Below are 20,973 nucleotides of genomic sequence, written 5' to 3'. Positions count from 1 at the left end.
CCTGTGCAGCTGGTTCCCCTCCCTGCCTCCTGCCCAGATGGCTCCATGGACGCTAGCCTCACAAACCCGTCTCCACGTGAGCTCTAAGGTGTCTGAAACTCAAAACATCCGAAAACACACTTCAGCTTCACTGTGCTCCCTGGCTGCCATGGGCACCTTTCCCATCTCAGTAGACGGCAAAAGCCTTGGAGTTGTCCTATCTGCTTTGGTTCTTTCTCCACCGGCATCCAGGCTGTTAACAGATTCCTTCAGCACCCTCTTCGCACATTTCCCAGAATCCACCACTTCACATCGCTGCCACCTGCTTCAGGTTACCATTGTCTCTTCTCTGGAAGATGGTGTCAGACTTCTAACTGGTTTCCCTGGCACTCCTTTCTTAGCCCTCTGATGACTTCCTATCTCTTGATGAAAGCCTGAGTCCTTGCAGAAGCCCGCAAAGCCCTGTGTGGGCCCCTCATTACCCCCTGGCAGCTGAGCCCCTCCTGTCCTCATCACTCCCTCTCAGCCACAGGGGCCTCACCTCCCATCAAGTACCCTCTGACCTCAGGGCCTTGGCACTTGCTGAGCCTTCCATCTGGAAGTGCCTTCCCCTAGTCACCCTCACTTTCTTTATGCCATCCCGACCAGCCTCACCACCAGAACCCCACCCCTTACCATGCTGCCTCTTCGTGTCTCTTCATACCCCCAATACACTGCGGATTTGATTATTGATTTTTTTTTTTTTTTTTTTTTTTTTGAGACAGTCCCCCTCTGTCACCCAGACTGGAGTGCAATGGCGTGATCTTAGCTCACTGCGACCTCTGCCTCCTCGGTTCAAGTGATCTCTTGCCTCAGCCTCCAGAGTAGTTGTGATTACAGGTGCCCACCATCACGCCTGGCTAATTGTGTGTGTGTGTGTGTGTGTGTGTGTGTGTGTGTGTGTTTGAGATGGAGTCTCTCTCTGTCGCCAGGCTGGAGTGCAGTGGTGCAATCTCAGCTCACTGCAACCTCCGCCTCCCGAGTTCAAACAATTCTCCTCCTGCCTCAGCCTCCCAAGTAGCTGGGACTACAGGCGCATGCTACCACACCCAGCTAATTTTTGTATTTTTAGTAGAGATGGGGTTTCACCATGTTGGCCAGGATGGTCTCGATCTCTTGACCTCATGATCCACCCGCGTTGGCCTCCCAAAGTGCTGGGATTACAGGTGTGAGCCACCATGCCTGGCCTGTTTATTGATTCTTTTCTTTTCCCCCCAAGGGTGAACTTTTGTCTTTTTTGTTGCCGTTTCTCCAGCCCCTAGAACAGTGTAGGGACTCAGTAAGTTATTAGATGAATTACCGAGTGAGAGAACCCAAGAAACCAAATAACATAAAAGTAGCGAATGTACTTTTGGGACAGTGTCCAACCTCATGGTCAGCCAAGAGAATAGAAATCGAAGCCACGAGGTACCATTTTACAAAGCTGGGTGTGTTGGAGGTCACTTAAAATACCTCACAGGGGAGGAGTTAGAAACACTTTTGTGGTCCTCTGACTCAGTCATTCCATTCCCAAGAGAAACACTGGGAATTCCTCACTTGGGGAAACAAAGCTTATCCCAGCTTTGTTTTAAAGTGGAAGCCCGGGCCGGGCGCGGTGGCTCACTCCTGTAATCCCAGCACTTTGGGAGGCCGAGGTGGGCGGATCATGAGGTCAGGAGATCGAGACCAGCCTGGCTAACACAGTGAAACCCCATCTCTACTAAAAAGACAAAAATAATTAGCCAGGCATGGCAGCGGGTGCCTGTAGTCCCAGCTACTTGGGAAGCTGAGGCAGGAGAATGGCATGAACCCAGGAGGCGGAGCTTGCAGTGAACCGAGATAGCGCCACTGCACTCCAGCCTGGGCAACAGAGCGAGACTCCGTCTCAATCAATCAATCAATAAACAAAGTGGAAGCCCAGCCACGCAGTAAGACGGGCATCCCCGGGAGTTCCTGTCACACTAGACGTTACAATTAGGAAAGCTGGAGGATACATGAAAAATGTATTTACAATTCCAGCCACGCTGTGCAAGAATAGGGATGTGGACTGGGGGTACATGGAAGAACGCATTTAGATATATTACCATTGGGAGACTTCGAATAAATTTTTATTTAAAACCAGGCGCGGTGGCTCATGCCTGTAATTGCACCACTTTGGGAGGCCGAGGTAGGCAGATCGCCTGAGGCCAGGAGTTCAAGACCAGCTTGGCCAACATGGTGAAATCCCGTCTCTACAAAAATGACAAAAATTAGCTGGGCATCGTGGCACATGCCTGGAATCCCAGCTACTCAGGAGGCTGAGGTGGGAGAATTGCTTGAACCCAGGAGGCAGAGGTTGCAGAGAGCCGAGATTATGCCACTGCACTCTGGCCTCAGGGACAGAGTAAGACTCCGTCTCAAAAAAAAAAGAAAAATTCTTATATTATGAAGATTTTAGTTGAGAAAATAAGTCTCAGCATGTCTAGTGAATAATGGAATGTGTATGGAATGTGTAATAAATGTAAGGCTTATAATACTAATTAAACATCAAAGAAAATTAGCCAGGCGTGGTGGTGCACAGCTGTAGTCCCAGGTACTTGGGAGGTTGAAATGGGAGAATTGCTTGAGCCCAGCAGTTCAAAGACTGAATCCAGCCTGGGCAACATAGTGACATGCTGTCTCTTAAAGAAAGAAAATGAAAAGAAGGCCAGGTGTGGTGGCTCATGCCTGTAATCCCAGCACTTTGGGAGGCCAAGGTGGGTGGATCACCCAAGGTCAGGAGTTTGAGACCAGCCTGGCCAACATGGTGAAACCCTGTCTCTACTAAAAATATAAAAATTAGCTGGGTGTGGGGGCGGGCACCTGTAATCCCAGCTACTCAGGAGGCTGAGGCAAGAGAATCGCTTGAACCCAGAAGGCAGAGGTTGCAGTGAGCCGAGATTATGCCACTGCACTCCAACCTAGGCAACAGAGCAAGACTCCGTCTCAAAACAATAAATAAAATTAGCTGTATGTGGTGGCACACAACTGTAATCCCAGCTACTTGGGAGGCTGAGGCAGGAGAATTATTTGAACCCAGGAGGCAGAGGTTGCAGTGAGCCAAGATTGCACCATTGCACTCCAACCTGGGCAACAAGAGTGAAACTCCATCTCAAAAAAAGAAAGAAGAAAAAACAAGTTAGTTGGGATGGTGGTGTGCCACCTATAACCTCAGCTACTTGAGAGGCTGAGGCAGGAGAATCACCTGAACCCGGGAGATTGAGGTTGCAGTGAGCTGAGATGGCGCCATTGTACTCCAGCCTGGGCGACAGCGAGAATCCATCTCAAAAAAAAAAAAGGCCGGGCAAGGTGGCTCAAGCCTGTAATCCCAGCACTTTGGGAGGCCGAGACGGGCGGATCACGAGGTCAGGAGATCGAGACCATCCTGGCGAACACGGTGAAACCCCGTCTCTACTAAAAAATACAAAAAACTAGCCGGGCGAGGTGGTGGCGCCTGTAGTCCCAGCTACTCAGGAGGCTGAGGCGGGAGAATGGCGTAAACCCGGGAGGCGGAGCTTGCAATGAGCTGAGATCTGGCCACTGCACTCCAGCCCGGGCGACAAAGCGAGACTCCGTCTCAAAAAAAAAAAAAAAGAAAAGAAATTATTTTCCAGATTATTTATCTAAAACCAAATGTTGATGAGTTGTGCAGAAAAACCATGATCTTGTTAGGGTATTCAAAACAAGCATTGCAGATTATTAATGTATTTCAAGAGAGTAGTAGTGATGAGAACCATAAGTCTTCACCTAAGTATCCTACTTGGGGATCACAGCATAAAAATCGAATTTTGATGGCAAAATCTATGGTCCAGAGCCTTTTCCAGCTGGGCTGTGTGTGGAGAACCAAGCCCCTGGGAAGGGATGGGCAGCACTGGGGCACTCATGTCCACACAGAGGGACTGTGGCCTCTGGGACGTGGAGACTCCAGTGTGTGAAAGCAGTGGCCCAAGAGGGATGACAGTCCAGCAGTCGTAGGCACAAGCACGCGACAGCTGAGTACCAGCCTCTCAGGATGACTTCTCAGGGCAGAGGCTCCTCACAGGTGTACCGGGGATCCCGTGGGATCTTCGGATCTGTTTCCTTTGGTGAAACATGCATATAATGATTGACTTTCTGTGGGGTGGGGCTTGTCGCAGACCATAAAGCAGATGCAGCAGCGGATGCTGGAGCTCCGGAAGACTCTGCAGAAGGAGCTGGTGAGTGCCCACACAGGAGCTGGCCCCACTTCCCAGCCCTCCCCCTGCTGCCTGTGCCAGGTCCCCGAGGTCCCTCGCTGCCTATGCTCCCCCCAACCCCTAATTAATTGCAAGGGGTCACTGGGCAGTCCAGTGTTAGCTGGTGGGCCAGCCTGCCAGCCTGCATGCACCTCTGAAGCAGCTCCGTGGCCGCGGCCCTGCCTGCCTTCTCTGAGCCTGCGTCCTCATCTGAAAGTGGGGTTGTCTGCCATGCCAGCACAGCCACGCTCTAACAGTGTGTGTGGCAGAGGGCCTGGCCGATGCGGGATGCAAGCAGCTCCAGGCCCCAGGGACATGTGTTCTTGCCATGGATAAGGGAATATCTGAGTTTCCCCAAATGATGTCACTCCCTCCTCAAGCCCACCTGGAGGTGCTTCCTTCTCAGGTGGGGCCCTTTTTGCCCTACAATAGTGATCATGGTTTGGACCAGGTGAACCTCCCATGTAATTTTTTTCACCTGCCTCAGACGGTTCAGTGTAACATCTTTCCCACTGGTTTTTCAGAAAATCAGACCCGATAATGAGCTCTTCGAAGTCCGGGAGAAACCTGGACCTGAGATGGCAAACATGGCGCCTTCCGTCACGAATAACGCTGACCTGACGGATGCCCGCGAGATCAACTTTGAGTACCTTAAGCATGTGGTTTTAAAATTCATGTCCTGTCGCGAATCCGAGGTAAAGGGCTTTTGAGGTGTCTTTTGGGTATTGAGGCCCCGCCCTACAGTCTGTCCTGCAGGAACCCCTGCCCAGCCCATTTCTCCCTTTTCCTCGTACATCCTGATTTGACACCCTTGTGGGCGCTCAGTCATTTCTCCTGCTGGCGCTGGCCTGCGGGGTGAGCGGCTGGTGGGAGAGGCCATGCAGGAACTGGCTCCTGGTGGGAGATGTGGGCTCCACTTCTAAATCCTGGCCTGGGTGTGGAGGCCGGGAGCAGAATCCGCCCATCGCTCCTGGGTCCTGCCAAAGGGTAGGGTAGCTGCTGGGGAAATTCCCTGAAGCCTGCCAGGCCCCTGAGGATGCAGGGGAAGAAAGAACCTGTCATTGCTGCCAAACTTCAGAGTGCCAGAGCGTCACCCACCACCTGGTCCTGCTAACCAAAGAAAGCAGGAAATGCCATGTAGCTCCCCCCACCCCACCCCGCCTCACCTCCACCTTGGCCTATGGCAGCAAAACTTACTGTGTTTCAGGCTTTTCATCTTATAAAAGCTGTGTCGGTGTTGCTGAACTTTTCCCAAGAGGAGGAGAACATGCTCAAAGAAACTCTGGAATATAAGGTAGGGTTCTCTGGTCTACTGTTACAGCTTCCAAAATATGTCGTCAGTCATCCCAGCAGTAGCAGTTGAAGACCCCTTAGCCCCACACCGGAACGTAGGTAACCAGCACAGCTGCATGATCAGCTTGGCTGCTGTTGGATGAACTTGATCCAGGCACTTTTTAGCAATGACATCCTTTGTGCCCAAACGTCTGTGCTGTACTTGACCAACAGGCCACGTGTTTTTCAAAGCATTTTCATTGATTGTGCTTTATTGAGAGCCCCAGGTCTGGCTCAGCACTCAAATTCCAAAAGTGTCTGCATAAATGCTCTAACAGGAAAAAAAACCTACAGTTCCACTACCTTGTTCCTGTCAACTCAGTGTTTTTCTCTCATTGCCCTCCTGTACTGAGCACTGGGCCTGCAGACTGGTTATTGGAACCATCTTCTTGCTCTGCTCAGAGCCAAAGGCAGGATGCGTGGGGGGCAGGAGTGACAGGCTCAGGGGAGGGGAGGGGTGGTTCAGTTTCCCTGGCACTAAGTCCTGATTTGCATCTCAGAAGCCTTTTCTGTTTCAAATGCAGATGTCATGGTTTGGGTCCAAACCAGCTCCCAAAGGCAGCATCCGGCCATCTATCTCAAACCCTCGGATACCATGGTCCTAGAGGGGACTACCCAAGGATGGAGCTCCGTGGGTTGACACTTTTTCTGTGAAAAGAACACTGACACACCAGTCTGGGTGGGTTTTTAATCACTGTAACTGCAGTATTTTGTACAAGCGTCTAAACATTGTTTACAAGACTAAGGCCCACTTCCCTGCAGGCTGACCTGAACCTCAGGGGGTAGCTGATCCTGTCATTCTGGTCACCAAACAGGAGGGTCCTGGCACTACCCAGATTTCCACAGTGCTGCTAATATCCCAGCTCCAGCCAGCACCCCGTCTGCACCTGAATCCTCTAACTTCACAGTAGCACTTACAGCTGAAGCCATCAGCATCTGGCAGGCACACCTGAGTCACCATGTAGCGATGCCACGGGAGGTAGAGACGGCCCTTTGAGATGGTGCCCGGCAGGCGAAACCCACCTGCCTCTGCCAGGAACAGCCAACTCCATGGGAACTCCATGGGAGTGGCTTTTAAAAATTCAGATGAGTTAGAAGCTTTTTATCCCTTCCTCTCAAGATAACATTCTTTCACCTTGTCTCTCAAACCACCTAGAACTTTAGAGGATCCATCTTTAAGGGCCGGTGTGGATGAATGAGGAATATGCACCTTTCTGATGGTATCTCCACTTAAGAAAACTAGCAAATACATGAAAAGACCCTAAGTATAGTACCAAATACACTCAATTGCCTTTTTAATGAATGTACTTGTCTTGGATAGGTTGCTGGTAAACCATTTTAAACTATTTTTTATAGCTGAAGTTCTTCACTACTATAAACATGTCTTCTGTATTATAAAATCCATTTAACTGGTGTTCTTAAAATCAGAGCGTCCAGAGGGAATTCTTCCTAAAACTAGGATTCCCGTTCCTTTGTCTTCTCACTCGCACTCCGGCACTGCTCCCTCTGAAGCACAGTGGGATCTGTCTTGATTCTGTGCTGCGCGGCGGCTGGGCGATGCAGATCACCCGTCTTCTGCTGAAGGACAGTCTGCTGTCTCCAGTGGGGCAGCAGCTGTCCCCCAGCCTTGATGGAGACATTGGGGCAGTCTACCTTGTGTGTAGAGCCACTCTCTCCTCCTTATCCCACCCCAAATACTTAAAATGACACTACAGGCCGGGTGCGGTGGCTCAAGCCTGTAATCCCAGCACTTTGGGAGGCCGAGACGGGCGGATCATGAGGTCCGGAGATCGAGACCATCTTGGCTAACACGGTGAAACCCCGTCTCTACTAAAAAATACAAAAAACTAGCCGGGCGAGGTGGCGGGCGCCTGTAGTCCCAGCTACTCGGGAGGCTGAGGCAGGAGAATGGCGTAAACTCGGGAGGTGGAGCTTGCAGTGAGCTGAGATCCGGCCACTGCACTCCAGCCTGGGCGACAGAGCAAGACTCTGTCTCAAAAAAAAAAAAAAAAAAAATATGACACTACACCCGGACGGCCCCCAGCTGGCTGTGGCACTTGTAGCATGCACGACTCTGGTAGTAACCAACAAAAATTTGTTTCATGGATTCCTCGTTACTGAGGAAAGGGAACATGCTGGTTCTGGAAAAACCACAATATTGAATCTGAAAGGAAACTTTATTGTTTGATGAAAGTTTCACTGGTTAAATAAAAAACTAAATTAATAACTGGAGCTCCTAAATTTATTATCCATTATCCAGTGATGGAAAGTTGTATTTCTCAATCATGCTTAGGGCCAAAAGAGGCATATAAAATGTATGTCACAGAAAAACACCTATTTGCAACGTTAACCTAACGAAATTTCCATGAAGAACCAAGCCAGGGCAGCATCTCCTTAGTCCCAGCTCAGGCTCTCTGCCTTCCAGAGGCACCCTTCTCCAGTGACTGACCACCTCATCTGGCTCCTCCTTGCAGACACAGTTGTCCCTTGTTTAGAACACGAATTTCCATTTACCTGGTGGGAACACGAAACAGGAGTCTCTTCTCCAAGTTTGACGGGTAAGAGGCAGCCTTTTTTTCAAAAAGTAGGATTTCCTTTCTCAACTGTTCCAGGAAAGCGTCTCTAAGACTGGGTAGCTCAAAGCCAGCCAAAGGCAGCTACTTTTCCACGGAAGCCCGTCCGCTGCCTCCGTGGCTTCTCCAGCCCTTGAACTGGTCCCACACGTACCCTAAGTCCCACTCCTCAGCCGTTTTAGGTGTAGCTGTGGGGCCCGTTCCTAGGTCTGTACTCACTTTAGGGAGGCTTCACTGACTAGGCTTTCCTCCTGCATGTTGAATTTCCTTCAGCTTTAAGAGGAAGAGTGGAGTAAATATTCTAAGTGATTTAATGCACTTTGACTTGTATAAAACTTTCTGTGATAGCAACGGTATCTATAGTCCTTTATACGAGTGGTGAATCTTGAGCTCTCCTTCCATGTTGTAAATAGGGATTGTATTCTTGAAAACTGCTGTAGAAAATTCATCTGTGGTGCAATACACTTTTTGATTAAAGCTCTTCAATCCAGATGCAACTACAATGGATTTTACTAGTTTGGTGTGTCACTATTTCTTTGACTCATTAAATCTGGTATTTTGTGTCTCATATTTAACACTCCAAGGCAACTTTAAGGGCTAGAGAATGTGTGTCTTTCAGAAAGAACCTCCCCCGACTGGATTTGGGTGAATAAATGTAATTTAATGAAGCCAGCAGCCTCATTCTACCCCCCAAGAATTGCAGTGGTTCTGCAGAGGGGCTGAGGAGGGGAGAGCTGTGGAGGGGAGGACTGTGTCACTTTGGTCAAAGTCTGTATCCAAGGGCTGTATGAGCCAGAGGAGCTTCAGGAGTGCAAATGGGGCCCTAACCTTTAACAGAATGCAAGCTGCAGTTACACGTGCTGAAAAGGAAAGAAAAGCATTTTTGCCCTTCAGAGAGGCTCTGTTATTGGTTATGGGGAACAAAATTATGCCTTCTATCTATTTGCTGATTGCTCCCCATTCCTGACATTTAGTTCTTTAAAGAAAACTTGTCCATGCAGCAGTGATTCTGCAGCACAGCCAACCCAGCATCAGGAGACGTGACCTGGGCACATCTGAGGCCCCACCCTCAAAAGATTCCAAGTGCAATCCCACAAACTGAAGACTTCTAAAGCCTAGATCAATTATTAAATGTTTGGCACTTTATTAAATTAAATAAGCTCCAAAATTAATTACATACAAATCAAAGGAGTAAGAAACAATAAATAGTTCATTCAGCAAACACCTCTCTGCAGCAGCCAGCGGCTCTGAGGCCAAGGCTGGCGTCCTGTGGCAGAGGGCCTGTGGATTGCCATGCTCGCTCCTACGGGTGACTCAACAGGGGCACAGGTCTACTCCTCCCACGTCGGGTTTCCGGAACAACTGAACTCTCATTCATTACCATTTTTTTACATATATGAAACACACCGAAATGTATATACTAATAAGCCAAGAGCTTTATTGATGCAGCAGGCACTTTACAATGAGCCCAAGAGTGTCCACCTTCTCTGGGAAGACGGGATGTCTGTACAAACTCTTGGGTTTTTTTCCACTTCAAAAACACAAGCTCTCCCATTTACCACAGCCCTTGGATCTGCACCTGCCCAAACCATCCCTCCCCCAGTGCACACAGGCGCACCTGACCAACGCCAGCCGCCACTCTGGTAGATCGTCAAAATGTCAGTTCTGCAGTACTCGGAGACAAAGGCATAGACTATCAGATCCTAAACAGGATTTAGGAAATAGACGATTTTTCCCTCCACCTTCAAAATAAAATACATTTCAGCAGATACATGTCCTGAAATAGTTTACTTGGGAGTTCCTAGGAAGATGGTCCATTGTCAATCCCTTCTTCACCAGCCTGGGCATCCAGAATTCTTCTCAAGGTACATGAGTCTTTTTATTTTTTTTAAACAGTCTTTCTTGCTGTAAGAACTCTTATAATGGAGCCTAGTCCTCCTACTGCTAAGGCCTGTGGGGGCAGGAAAAGAAAACGTGTCAGATGAGACCTGGCTGGCCAAGGGGAGCCTGGCTTGCCAGAGACAGGGGGGACATTCCCTGACCTAGATCCCATCACAGACCCTCGAAAGAGGATTCCTGAGACAGAGCACATTCTAGGGAAGGAGCCCTGTCCTGGAGCCATGGGGTCCTGAAAGCTGCCAGCTCTTGAGCAGAACTGGCTTGAGAACGTGTCACCAAGCACACAAAGCAGAGCCCCTCGAGTTTCCCTTTTGAGACAGGGTGTCACTCTGTTGCCCAGATCACAGCTCACTGCACAGCCTTGATGTCCTGGGCTCAAGCGATCTTCCTGAGTAGCTGGGACCACAGGTGTGCACCACCATGCCCAGCTATTTTATTTTATTTTTTTTGAGATGGAGTTTCGCTTTTGTTGCCCAGGCTGGAGTGCAATGGCACAATCTCAGCTCACTGCAACCTCGCCTCCCCGGTTCAAGCGATTCTCCTGCCTCAGCCTCCCAAGTAGCTGGGATTACAGGCGCCCACCACCTCCCCCCCAGCTAATTTTTGTATTTTTAGTAGAGACGGGGTTTCATCATGTTGCCCAGGCTGGTCTCAAACTCCTGACCTCAGGTCATCTGCCTGCCTCCACCTCCCAAAGTGTTGGGATTACAGATGTGAGCCACCGCACCCTGCCTAATTTGTTTTTTTGTAGAGATGGGGTCTCACTACATTGCCTGGGCTGGTCTCGAACTCCTGGGCTCCAGCGATCCTCCTGCCTCAGCCTCCCAAAGTGCTGAGTTTACAGATGCACACAAGCCCACTGAGTGCCGCCTGCTGAAGTGGCTGGCAGGCACCAAGCTGCCTTAAAGGGACGAGAGGGCCTGGCCTTCCCATCATACAGAGGACTTGTTCACTTCCTTCTGAGCCCAGGAGAGTGGAGGCCAAGGAGGCACAGCACACCCACCAGCAGACCTAAGGCGACAACCACAGCCCAGCACCACCACCACCTTCAGAACCTCTCTTCCAACTCAACACTGAGCCTCTGAGGAAGGCAGGCACGTTAGTAACTGCCTGGTCTGCTTTAATGGTGGGCGTGCTTACTGTGGCACTAGGGGTGTGCGGGGGAGGGTGTGGGAGGCAGCCCCAGTGGTACAGGCAGGACTCAGGCTGCCAAAGGCCTTGCTCTCACACAGACCCAAGCGAAGGGCAGACAAAGCTCTTTCTGCTTCACCTGGATGAAGGCCATATCAAGCGAGGTCAAGGTTTCTGCCCACTGCTCACTCTGGCCTGGTAAGGCTGAGGCCAGGGCAGGAAGCCCTTAGAGCTGGCTGGAGGACTTTATTTCTAAGAACCCCCGACAGCTGCCTCCACCACTGCAAAGTATCACGAAGCCCCAACCAACCAGCAAGCCCCCTTCCTACCTAGACTCCCCGACCACCTTACCATGCCATGTTACCTGCCCACATGTCCTGTACCAAGGGCACCCTGTCCTGCCTGGCATAAATCGGCAGCTAAAAGCAAAAAAGTAACTGCGATGACCAGAAACGGCAAGTCCCTACCAGGAGCTTCCTTGGGAGAGGGAAGTGACCAGATGTCCCAGGTTGGGGCTCGTCCTCTGACCCCACACGCCTAGCAGACCATCCTACGTTTGTTCTGGAAAATCCGGCCTGCTGATTGAACACTGGGGCAAGCCAGGTGGCTCACTGGGGTGCATGGCAGCGTTCACATACCTTTTCGTGCCACTGGAGTAACACTGCACTGCTATTTTCTGTGGGCTTCTCAAAGCCTTTATAAATGTACTTCATTAACAAGTCAACACCGTTTCTGTCCAGTGACTGCACGGCCTGCTCAATCTCGCTGCTCTTGAAGTTTGTGAGCACTTTCAGCACCACGCCCTGGGCTCGCTCCTGCAGATGAAAAAGAGCAAGTGAGGCCCAGAGCTGTGCAGGCCGCCATGCCCCACACCAAAGCAAGGACACAGCTCTCCAGAAACACCACCCAGTTTCTAATTCGTCCAGGATGGTTAAAATAAGCAGGCTAGAACGTCTTTTGTGTATTTAAATTTCAAAGTATCTTTTATTTATGCCAACAAGTTATTCTACTTATTTTGGGGGGACTAAGTAGTTTACTAGGACAAGTATCAACTCAGAGAGAGAGAGAGAAAATAAAAAAGAGGGAGAAAAAGAGGGACAGAGGGAGAGAGGGGCGGGGTCTCACTCTGTTGCCTAGGCTGGACTGCAGTGGTGCAAGCTCAGCTCACTGCAGCCTCTCCCAGGCTCAAGCAATCCTCCCACCTCAGTTAGGGCTACAGGCACACACCACCATGCCCAGCTAATTATTTTTTTTTAATGTTTAATACTGACAAAGTCTCGCTATGTTGCCCAGGCTGGTCTCAAACTCCTGAGCTCAAGTGATCCTTCCATCTACCAAAGTGCTGGGATTACAGGCATAAACCACGGCACCCAGCCCATCACTATTTTAGATGCCACCAATAAGGCCTTATTATACGCCACAATGGTGGTGGACTATCAAAAAATAAAACCAAGTTGACTCGGCTGCAGCATCCCTCTTGTGTTCACACCCAGAAGGGTGGGGCCGTTCCCCAGAACTCTGAAGGTGCAGCCGTCGGTGACATCAAGATGCTGTCACAGCTGCTAGAATCCCAGCTGCAGGGAGACCCCTTTCCCTGAACCAAATTTTAGCCTTGGTGATGCAGTAAGCACAATTTAATTTTTAGAAGGCAGGAAAGCATACAGGTACTTCAAATCCTTGGGCAGACAAAGCCTATTCAGGCTGTAGGAGCATAAGCACCACAGTGAGTGAATTCATGCATTTTCCTCATCAGCCAGGGCCAGGCTGACTTCTCAGCCTACGAGGCCGCGAGCAGCAATGAAGGCTTCCGTGGGGAGTTTCTCGTATAAACACTGACAGCTTTGATGTCAGAGGAGCCTCACCACCTAGGGAGTGCCAGGAGGCTCCCGTGGAAGCACTGCCCAGTGCCAGCTCACTCCCTCTGATGCGGATGAAACGGACGCCGCCCAGAGCCCCGAGGAGCTCACACTCCCACTGGGCAGACACCCACAGCCCTGGTCCCAACAGCACCCAGCAGAGCCGCAGTGCCACCCCTTTACCTTCACAGCTTGATTCTTGGTGTTGACGGGAGAGTTCCGCAAGGCTGCATGGAATGCCCGAAGCATGTCCCCTGTGCATCACCACCAGTTAAGGATGGCTAGGCTCAAGCACGTCCACGCTGTCATTAACAAGCTCACTTCAGAAACAGCTCAGGGAACAGTCAGATGGGATCTCATCCATACCACCCACCTTCCACGGCTTCCAGGTGGGCAGAGACTGTTTACCGCCCGCACGGGGAGGGTGCAGGGCACCTCTGCCAACCATGCAAACCCTCCTTCTTCCTCCCTCTCTAGCTTCCCCATCAAAGCAACTGCCCTTGAGGGGTAACTTGCTGTAAAACTGGATTGCGCTCACTTGCACCTGCTTGGTGCTGGGCACTGTATCTCCCCTACTGGATCCTCACAGCACCCCGTACATGTGAACTGGAGGCCGTTCTCATCTTCTCACTCTAAAAATGGGGGAAATATAGGTACAAAGGAGATCTCCTAACTCTTCATCAATGCTCTTCATCAATTAAACAATTAAGGAAATTAAGATGTGCTAGAACTTCTAAGACCTATTGGGATCAATGAGGTCCCAACTGTTACCTGGAAAGAGTTTATCAATCTAACAGAAGCTTTTGTCAACAATGAGCCAGTCTCCACCCTTACCCCCCAACCTCAGTTGCAATCCTGACAACACATTCTTTGCTGAGTTCTGAATACCCAGCATGCAAAAGAAAATTACAATCTGGGTTAGGTCCCCAAAGGTGACACCTATTTTAAACTGAATTACATCAGCCAACTTTCATTTCCTCGTGTGAAACACTGGCTTCAGCCAAAAAGCTTCAAAAATAGAACAAGGAATGGCTTCTGCCCAATCGGGTCTCTACTCCTCTTCACGCAGTGATACCCACGTGCAGACAGGAAGGGCCTTCAGAGCAGAGCTGAATCTCCTGGCTTCCCCAGTGTGAGCTCCATCTTGAGTGAGCTGGGTCTGCGCCACCAGGCGAGCCACTCCCAGCCCTGGTTCCCCAGCTCCCTGCTTGGCTCTGATCCACCTTCCACACTCAAGAGGCAGCCCAGTCCCTCTGTCTTTCAGCTCTGGAGTTTCTTTTCCCCATCCAAACAAGGCCAGCCTGATATCAGCCACTGATAACCACTACCTTTTAACTCTTTCTTTTTTTTTTGAGATGGAGTCTCCCTCTGTCACCCAGGCTGGAGTGCAGTGGTGCCATCTTGGCTCACTGCAAGCTCGGCTTCCCGGGTTCATGCCATTCTCCTGCTTCAGCCTCCCAAGTAGCTGGGACTACAGGCACCCGTCACCACACCTGGCTAATTTTTTTTTTGTATTTTTAGTAGAGATGGGGTTTCACTGTGTTAGCCAGGATGTTCTCAATCTCCTGACCTCATGATCTGCCCGCCTCAGCCTCCCAAAGTGCTGGGATTAGAGGCGTGAGCCACCGCGCCCGGACCTTGTAACTCTTTTCTAATGTGGTGTCTCCAAAGCAATAAGCAGGATCCCATAGGCTAAACAGAAAACATAGGCTTATTTACTCTTCATGTAAACCTGGCACAACTAACAAATGGAATCATTCAAATGATGGATGGGGAAGGGCAGGGATAAAACTAGTCCACGGGGGCAAAAAGCCGCTGCTGTGGTGTTAACCTCAGCACCATGCGTCTAGCAATCACTCGGCCCATTGATGGGTGAGGGCCTTCAGCAGCTGAGTGATGTGGGGTGCAGGGAGGGCCTCCCTGAAATCACCTATCATTCATGAAGCCGGCTGTCATACTTGGCTGGCTTTAGACCTTTTCAGAGAATAGGCTGTGGTGCTGGGGGAACCCTGCCCAGCCCTTCATCTCTAGATCTTCCTCAATCACGGCACAACTGACACTGTGGACCCTGGATTCTCTGACGTGGGATCTTACCTGTGGGTCATAGGCCTCTGCCCACTGGATTCCAGTGGCATCCCCAAGCTGTAACTATCAAAATGTCTCTAATTTCCTGAGGTGGAGGGGAGGGGTGCAAAATCGCTCAAAACTACTGCTGTGGACAGAGCCCTGATCCACGAGTCTAGAAGCTGCTTCACGGAGGGGAAAGGAACTCATACTTTTAAACTGCCACAAGGTCTCGGATCCTGTGCCTGGTACTTTCACACGCCATCTCATTCCAAAAATCCCAGTAACAAAAATCATTATCTCATTTTAAAGGCAATGGAATTGAGGCTCAGAGAACGGAAATTACCTGCACAAGGTCACAAAACTAAGCTGTCTAGATGGCCCTCGCACCCAACCTCCTCCCACAATCCCGTGCTGCTGCTCTAGCTGCAGACCTGAGCAGACACTTGCTGTGTGCCCAGTGATGCTGATGTTAGCCCATGAGGCTCCCACAGAACCTAGGAAGCCAGCACGGCTGTCTGCCACGTAACAGAGGAGGATGCTGAGTTGTGAAAGGGTATGTGACCTATCCGAGGTCAGAGCCAGAGCATGATAGCGCGCCGTGTGCGAAGATGCACAGCCGAGTTCCTTCTACTCCATCTGCGTGATCTCCCGCCACACACACTCCCCTATATAGCCCCAGGACAGGGTCCCTCTCTGCCCTCCCCAACCCCAATCCATCTATCACTCTCCCTGCTCCCCTGTCCTCAACGGTCTAAGTCCAATTCTTGGCACATGATAGAGACTCAATAAATATCAGTTCCATTCTCCTCCCTACCTGGCTCCAGTATTTGCCAGGGTTTCAGCTATCTGTATCAGCTAACCTCCCTTTCCCCAACCCCAGGCGGAACACTCCATGGTAACAAGGTTTCTGACGCTGCCATGAATGGAGAAACGACCATCCCCGGCATGTGCTAAGCCCAGGCCTCTAAGCAGCCTCAAGGAACCTGTCACCAGGCAGGGGAGTCCGAAGACATGACCTTCAACAAGGCTCTGCACCCAGACCAAGGCAGCAGCTGAGAGGCTTGACCTCATTTATTCAATGAGGGTCCTGGGCCAAAGGCCTGACCTTGGAGCCCCCTTCAGCACTGACTCTCCATAAGCCAGGCCCTGCACCCGACTACAACCAACCTTCCCTCCTGGGGACCCTTCCCTTGACCCCATTTCATAACTAGGGTGGACTGGGAGATCCTGATGGGGCAGGAATGACAAGTTTGAAACTCCACTTCCGAAAACACATTCCTGTTCAAACCAAGTCTGAAGGTTTTCGTTTTAAAGGCACACTGAGGAGCACTGCCGGGCTCCCCCTAAAGCAGCAGGTCCCACTTTCCAAGCTGAGTCAACTGGTTCAACACCGAGAACCTGATTTATGTACAGCATGGGCCTCCAACCCTGCCCCCGCCCGTGCGGGGGGAGGGGACATGCTTCCTGGAACACCATTTGAATAAAGAAAAATCCTTCCGGTGAGAATAAGTCAGTTTCCTGCGCTCATACTGCTAAAGGACCAAGCAAGGCTGTGACAATCACCTCTATTTTTAATCTGTTCTAAATGCTGTTTTCTGTGGCCACAAGAACAGTCATTTCCAGGCGTGGGGCTCTACTTTCACACTTCACTTCAAGGTGTCTGGTTTTTCTTAGCTCTGAACTACTAGTTCTTTCCGCTGCTTCCTGCACCAGAAGGGTACGGGGGGAACCAAGACTCACTTGCTGAGCGTAGCTGAGACCACCAAGGTGACCAGAGGAACCATAGGGTTCCCCTTTCTTAGCATTAAGCGGGAGGGTTAGACTGACTGGGGGAGGAGAGGCACCACCTCAGACCCCAGGGCTGAAATAGGGCGGCCGCCTCCACTCCCTCCTGGGTCCTGTCTTCCCCACAGCAGTCCACCCACCTATCTTCACGCCCTGCTGCAATCTGGCCCCGGAAGACCGCGCCCCAGCCTCACCGATCACTCGGTTACTCAGATACGGCTCACCTCCCCCCTGCCGCCGACCCAGCCCCGCCATAGGCCCGATTTCCTGCAAGGAAGGGACGGAGTGCTGGGGCCCCCAGGAAGGGACAGCGTGAGGGGACGAGGAGGCAAGAGGGGAAGCAGAGCGCGGGACCTGCGGGGCTACCGAGGGAGACCATCCACCGGGTCCAAGGGCCTGCGGGGCTGCGCTGCACAAGAAGGGGCCAGGGCTGGGGAGGAAGGACCCAGGGAGACCAGGACTCAGGAGAGCACGGCCCAGGGGAGTCAGGTCGGCAGGGACTTGAAGGCTGACCTGAGGGGGCCGGGGATCGGAGACAGCGGAGGCCCGCCCGAAGGGGCCCGAGAAGGTGGGAAGGTGGGAAGGCCGCGCGCAGGCCCGGACGCCGCGTCAGGGAAGGATATTGCCGCAGGAGCCCGTCCACCTCGCTCGGGTCCGGGCCTGGCTCCGCCGCCGCCGCCGCCGCCTCCTCCTGCTCGTCCACAAATTTGTTCTCATCAAATTCGTCGATGTCCACCCGGCGGAAGCGTGAGGACAGCGTGTTCCGGGCCATGGCGGGAGCTCGGCGCCCGCTCAGCCGGCTCCACTCGCGGCCCGACCTCAGTTCTGCTCCACTCGCACCGGCTCCGGCTCGGGGGCGGGAAGCGGCCACCGGGCTGCTCCCAGCACCTCCTCCACCGCCTCCGCGCGCAGCCGCCGCCGCCCGCCCACTTCCGGCACACGCCGGATCCGGAAGCGTCATCAGGGGTGGGGCGGAATCTGGCCCCTGAAGTGGGTTATGGGGTCTCCGCGGCTTCTCCGACCTCAGTATCCCTTACGCGGAGCCTCTGTCTTGCCAGTGAGGAGCGGCCGCCCGGTATCCTTGCAGGCCCCGCATCGTGTGTGCCGTAACCGCGCTGGTTATCCGGCTTTCCCGCGCCTCCGAGGAGCCCCTGGCCTCAGCGGGGCCCGGCGCGGGCTCCCGGGGTGATCCCTACCTGGACGGGGGAAGGCGGGGCCGCCGGGAGAAGGCTCGCGGCTCTACTTCTCGAGTGCCGGACAGGCTTCTTGGAGAAGAAACCTTCGAGCTGATGACTGAGGGATGAGTAGGAGTTCCTGTGCCCGGGGAGTGACGCGGGAGGGGTCTGTGTCTCGGAATCTTGAACGCCGCCACACTTACCACGAGGAGGCCGCCTGTACACAGAGGTGACCCTGTTAAAGGAGTGGGAGGCTTTAAAGACGTTTAGTGCGATCACAGGGCTGACAAGGCGTTGAAGACGTTGTGACTCGAGGGATTCTGCGACCCCAAGTGTATAGCAGTCACCTTGACCAGGCAGTTGGGGCCCCAGGAGAGGGAGATGGCCCTGTGGCCACTGTCCTGGCAGGAGAGGCCTGGCTTGAGAGGCACATCTTGATAGAAACCAAATTCTCAGAATCTGAGGTGGGGGAAAGCGGGTTAGGGAAGTCAAGGACGACTCTGAAGTGTCAGATTTGGGGCCTGGGCTGTTACCCCAGGGGTTCTGTCAATTGATCTTAGCCTTAGGGTAAGTAAAATGGGTCTTTTTATATGATACTGTGAAAACTATTTTCATCTGATAGTACTCTTCTTAATAAAAGTAGTTGGAATGTGACTCATTTTTACTGCTTCGAATACTTCTCATTGAACTGTGTCTAAAGATCAAAAAACTATTGCCAGACTATGATGCAACCTAATCTTCCGTGGTAACCAGGATACAGACTCCCATAGCGGGAAACTGGCGCTAAAGAAAAGTCTCCGCCTGTAATCCCAGCACTGCGGGAGCCGAGGCGGGCGGATCACCTGAGGTCAGAAGTTTAAGACCAGCCTGACCAAAATGCTGAAACCCCGTCTCTACTAAAAATACAAAATTAGCCGGGTGTGGTGGCGCAGGCCCGTAATCCCAGCTACTCGAGAGGCTGAGGCAGGAGAATCGCTTGAAACCGGGAGGTGGAGGTTGCAGTGAGCCGAGATCGCGCCATTGCACTGCAGCCTGAGCGACAAGAGCAAAACTCCGTCTCAAAAAAAAAAAAAGCCTCAGGGTCCTGGAAACACGAAAAGCCCACCTGCAATACAGTTCCATATCTGGGAAAAAGTCTTTGTGATTCAGGCCTGCCGCGAGACAGCAGAAATTCATATCCCCAGAACATCCAGGTCAGAAGGAACTTGAACCCAGAAGTGCCCATTTTACCAGTAAAGAAAACAGCCCCCAAAGAAACTGGTAAATGGAATAATGTCCCTGCTCATGGTCATGGACTTCCATTCCAGCCAGGGAGACAGCATTTAAAAATTCGTATTATACTATGTCAGGGCTGACAGTGTTGAGGGGGGAAAAAATCATGCGGTGCCTGAGTGTGCCTTAGATAAAGTAATCAAAGGAGGTGTCCTGGCCGGGTGCAGTGGCTCACACCTGTAATCCCAGCACTTTGGGAGGGTGAGGTGGGCAGATCACTTGAAATCAGAAGTTCAAGACCAGCCCGGCCAACATGGTGAAACCCCGTCTCTACTGAAAATACAAAAATTAACTGGGCAAGATGGTGTGCACCTGTAGTCCCAGCTACTCGGGAGGCTGAAGCAGGAGAATCTCCTAAACCCGGGAGGCGGAGGTTGCAGTGAGCCGAGCGATTGGCGATCGCGCCACTGCACTCCAGCCTGGGCGACGAAACAAGACTCCATCTCAAAAAAAAAAAGGTGTCCCTGAGGAGGTGACACTGAACAGAGACTGGAAGGAAATGAAGGCGGCAACTAAGCGAAGGCTCAGAGGTTGGGGTGGGCTGGGTATATTTGAGAAACAGCCAGGAACAGAAGAGAGATGAGATGGGGGTTGGGAGGGGAGTAGGGCTCTGTAGGCCGAGGAAAGGACTCAGTCTTAATTCAAATGAGACAGCTCTGGAAATTCTGAGCAGAACAGTGATATGATCAGAGGTCTGAATTGTTTGAAAAGGATCTTATAAGCAACTGTATTGAGAACACATCTGGGATCGAGAACCAAAGGAGAGAGGTGATTTAGATGGTGACAGCAACCGTCCAGGGGATAGTGGTAGCCCAAGCCAGGCAGGGGCCAATGAGGATGGTGGGAACAAGTTGGGTAAATTTTTTTTTATTTTTTTGAGACGGAGTTTCGCTTATTGCCCAGGCTGGAATGCAACGGGGCTATCTCAGCTCACCGCAACCTCGGCCTCCCGGGTTCAAGCGATTCTCCTGTCTCAGCCTCCTGAGTAGCTGGGATTACAGGCATGCACCACCATGCCCAGCTAATTTTGTATTTTTAGTAGAAACGGGGTTTCTCCATGTTGGTTGGCCTGGTATGGAACTCCTGACCTCCCACTGATCCTGATCCACCCACCTCTGCCTCCCGAAGTGCTGGGATTACATTGAGCCACTGCACCCAGACAACTTTTTTTTTGAGATAGAGTCTCACTCTATTGCTCATGCTGGAGTGCAGTGGCATGGTCTCGTCTCACTACACCCTCTACCTCCCAGGTTCAGGTGATTCTCCTGCCTCAGCCTCTGGAGTAGCTGGGATTACCGGCGCCTGCCACCACACTTGGCTAACTTGTATTTTTAGTAGAGACAGGGTTTCACCATGTGGGCCAGGCTGGTCTCAAACTCCTGACCTCAGGTGATCCACCTGCCTCAGCCTCCCAAAGTGCTGGGATTACAAGCATGAGCCACCGTGCCCGGCCGCAATTTTGTATTTTTTGAGATGGAGTTTTGCTCTTTTGCCCAGGCTTGAGTGAAGTGGTGTGATCTTGCCTCACTGCAACTTCTGCCCCCCAGGTTCAAGTGATTCTCCTGCCTCAGCCGCCCGAGTAGCTGTGATTATAAGCACCCACCACCGTGCCCAGCTAATTTTTTTTTTTTTTTTTTTTTTTTTGTATTTTTAG

The 20,973-nt window shown here is 51.7% G+C and overlaps 2 protein-coding genes across 6 annotated transcripts in view; one reads left to right on the top strand and one right to left on the bottom strand.

Moving 5' to 3' along the window:
* Positions 1 to 7,396, top strand: part of GOLGA1 (golgin A1) — a 65,632-nt gene extending 58,236 nt beyond the window's left edge. For 4 of the 5 annotated variants that reach the window (XM_010365861.2, XM_030919335.1, XM_030919333.1 and 1 more), the window contains 4 exons: positions 4,152 to 4,211; positions 4,754 to 4,924; positions 5,437 to 5,523; positions 6,086 to 6,723. In XM_010365861.2, coding sequence (XP_010364163.1) covers positions 4,152 to 4,211; positions 4,754 to 4,924; positions 5,437 to 5,523; positions 6,086 to 6,166 — 399 coding nt within the window. In that variant the 3' untranslated portion in view covers positions 6,167 to 6,723. Of the gene's footprint in view, positions 1 to 4,151; positions 4,212 to 4,753; positions 4,925 to 5,436; positions 5,524 to 6,085 lie in introns of all 5 variants that reach the window. The other variant, XM_030919332.1, reaches the window with a different exon arrangement.
* A 1,858-nt stretch (positions 7,397 to 9,254) lies between these two features.
* On the bottom strand, positions 9,255 to 17,795 carry ARPC5L (actin related protein 2/3 complex subunit 5 like). The gene is made up of 4 exons (XM_010365857.2): positions 17,496 to 17,795; positions 13,204 to 13,276; positions 11,803 to 11,979; positions 9,255 to 10,085 (listed from the first exon to the last, which is right to left on the bottom strand). The coding sequence occupies exons 1-4, from the start codon at positions 17,642 to 17,644 to the stop codon at positions 10,023 to 10,025; spliced, it is 462 nt and encodes a 153-aa protein (XP_010364159.1). The 5' UTR covers positions 17,645 to 17,795; the 3' UTR covers positions 9,255 to 10,022.
* Positions 17,796 to 20,973: the final 3,178 nt, after the last annotated feature.

The sequence above is a fragment of the Rhinopithecus roxellana genome, chromosome 16 (genome assembly GCF_007565055.1).
Source record: "Rhinopithecus roxellana isolate Shanxi Qingling chromosome 16, ASM756505v1, whole genome shotgun sequence".
Classification (NCBI taxonomy): domain Eukaryota; kingdom Metazoa; phylum Chordata; class Mammalia; order Primates; family Cercopithecidae; genus Rhinopithecus; species Rhinopithecus roxellana.
The sequence above is the reverse complement of the archived record's forward strand: the minus strand, read 5'-3'. Positions and strand labels throughout refer to the sequence as shown.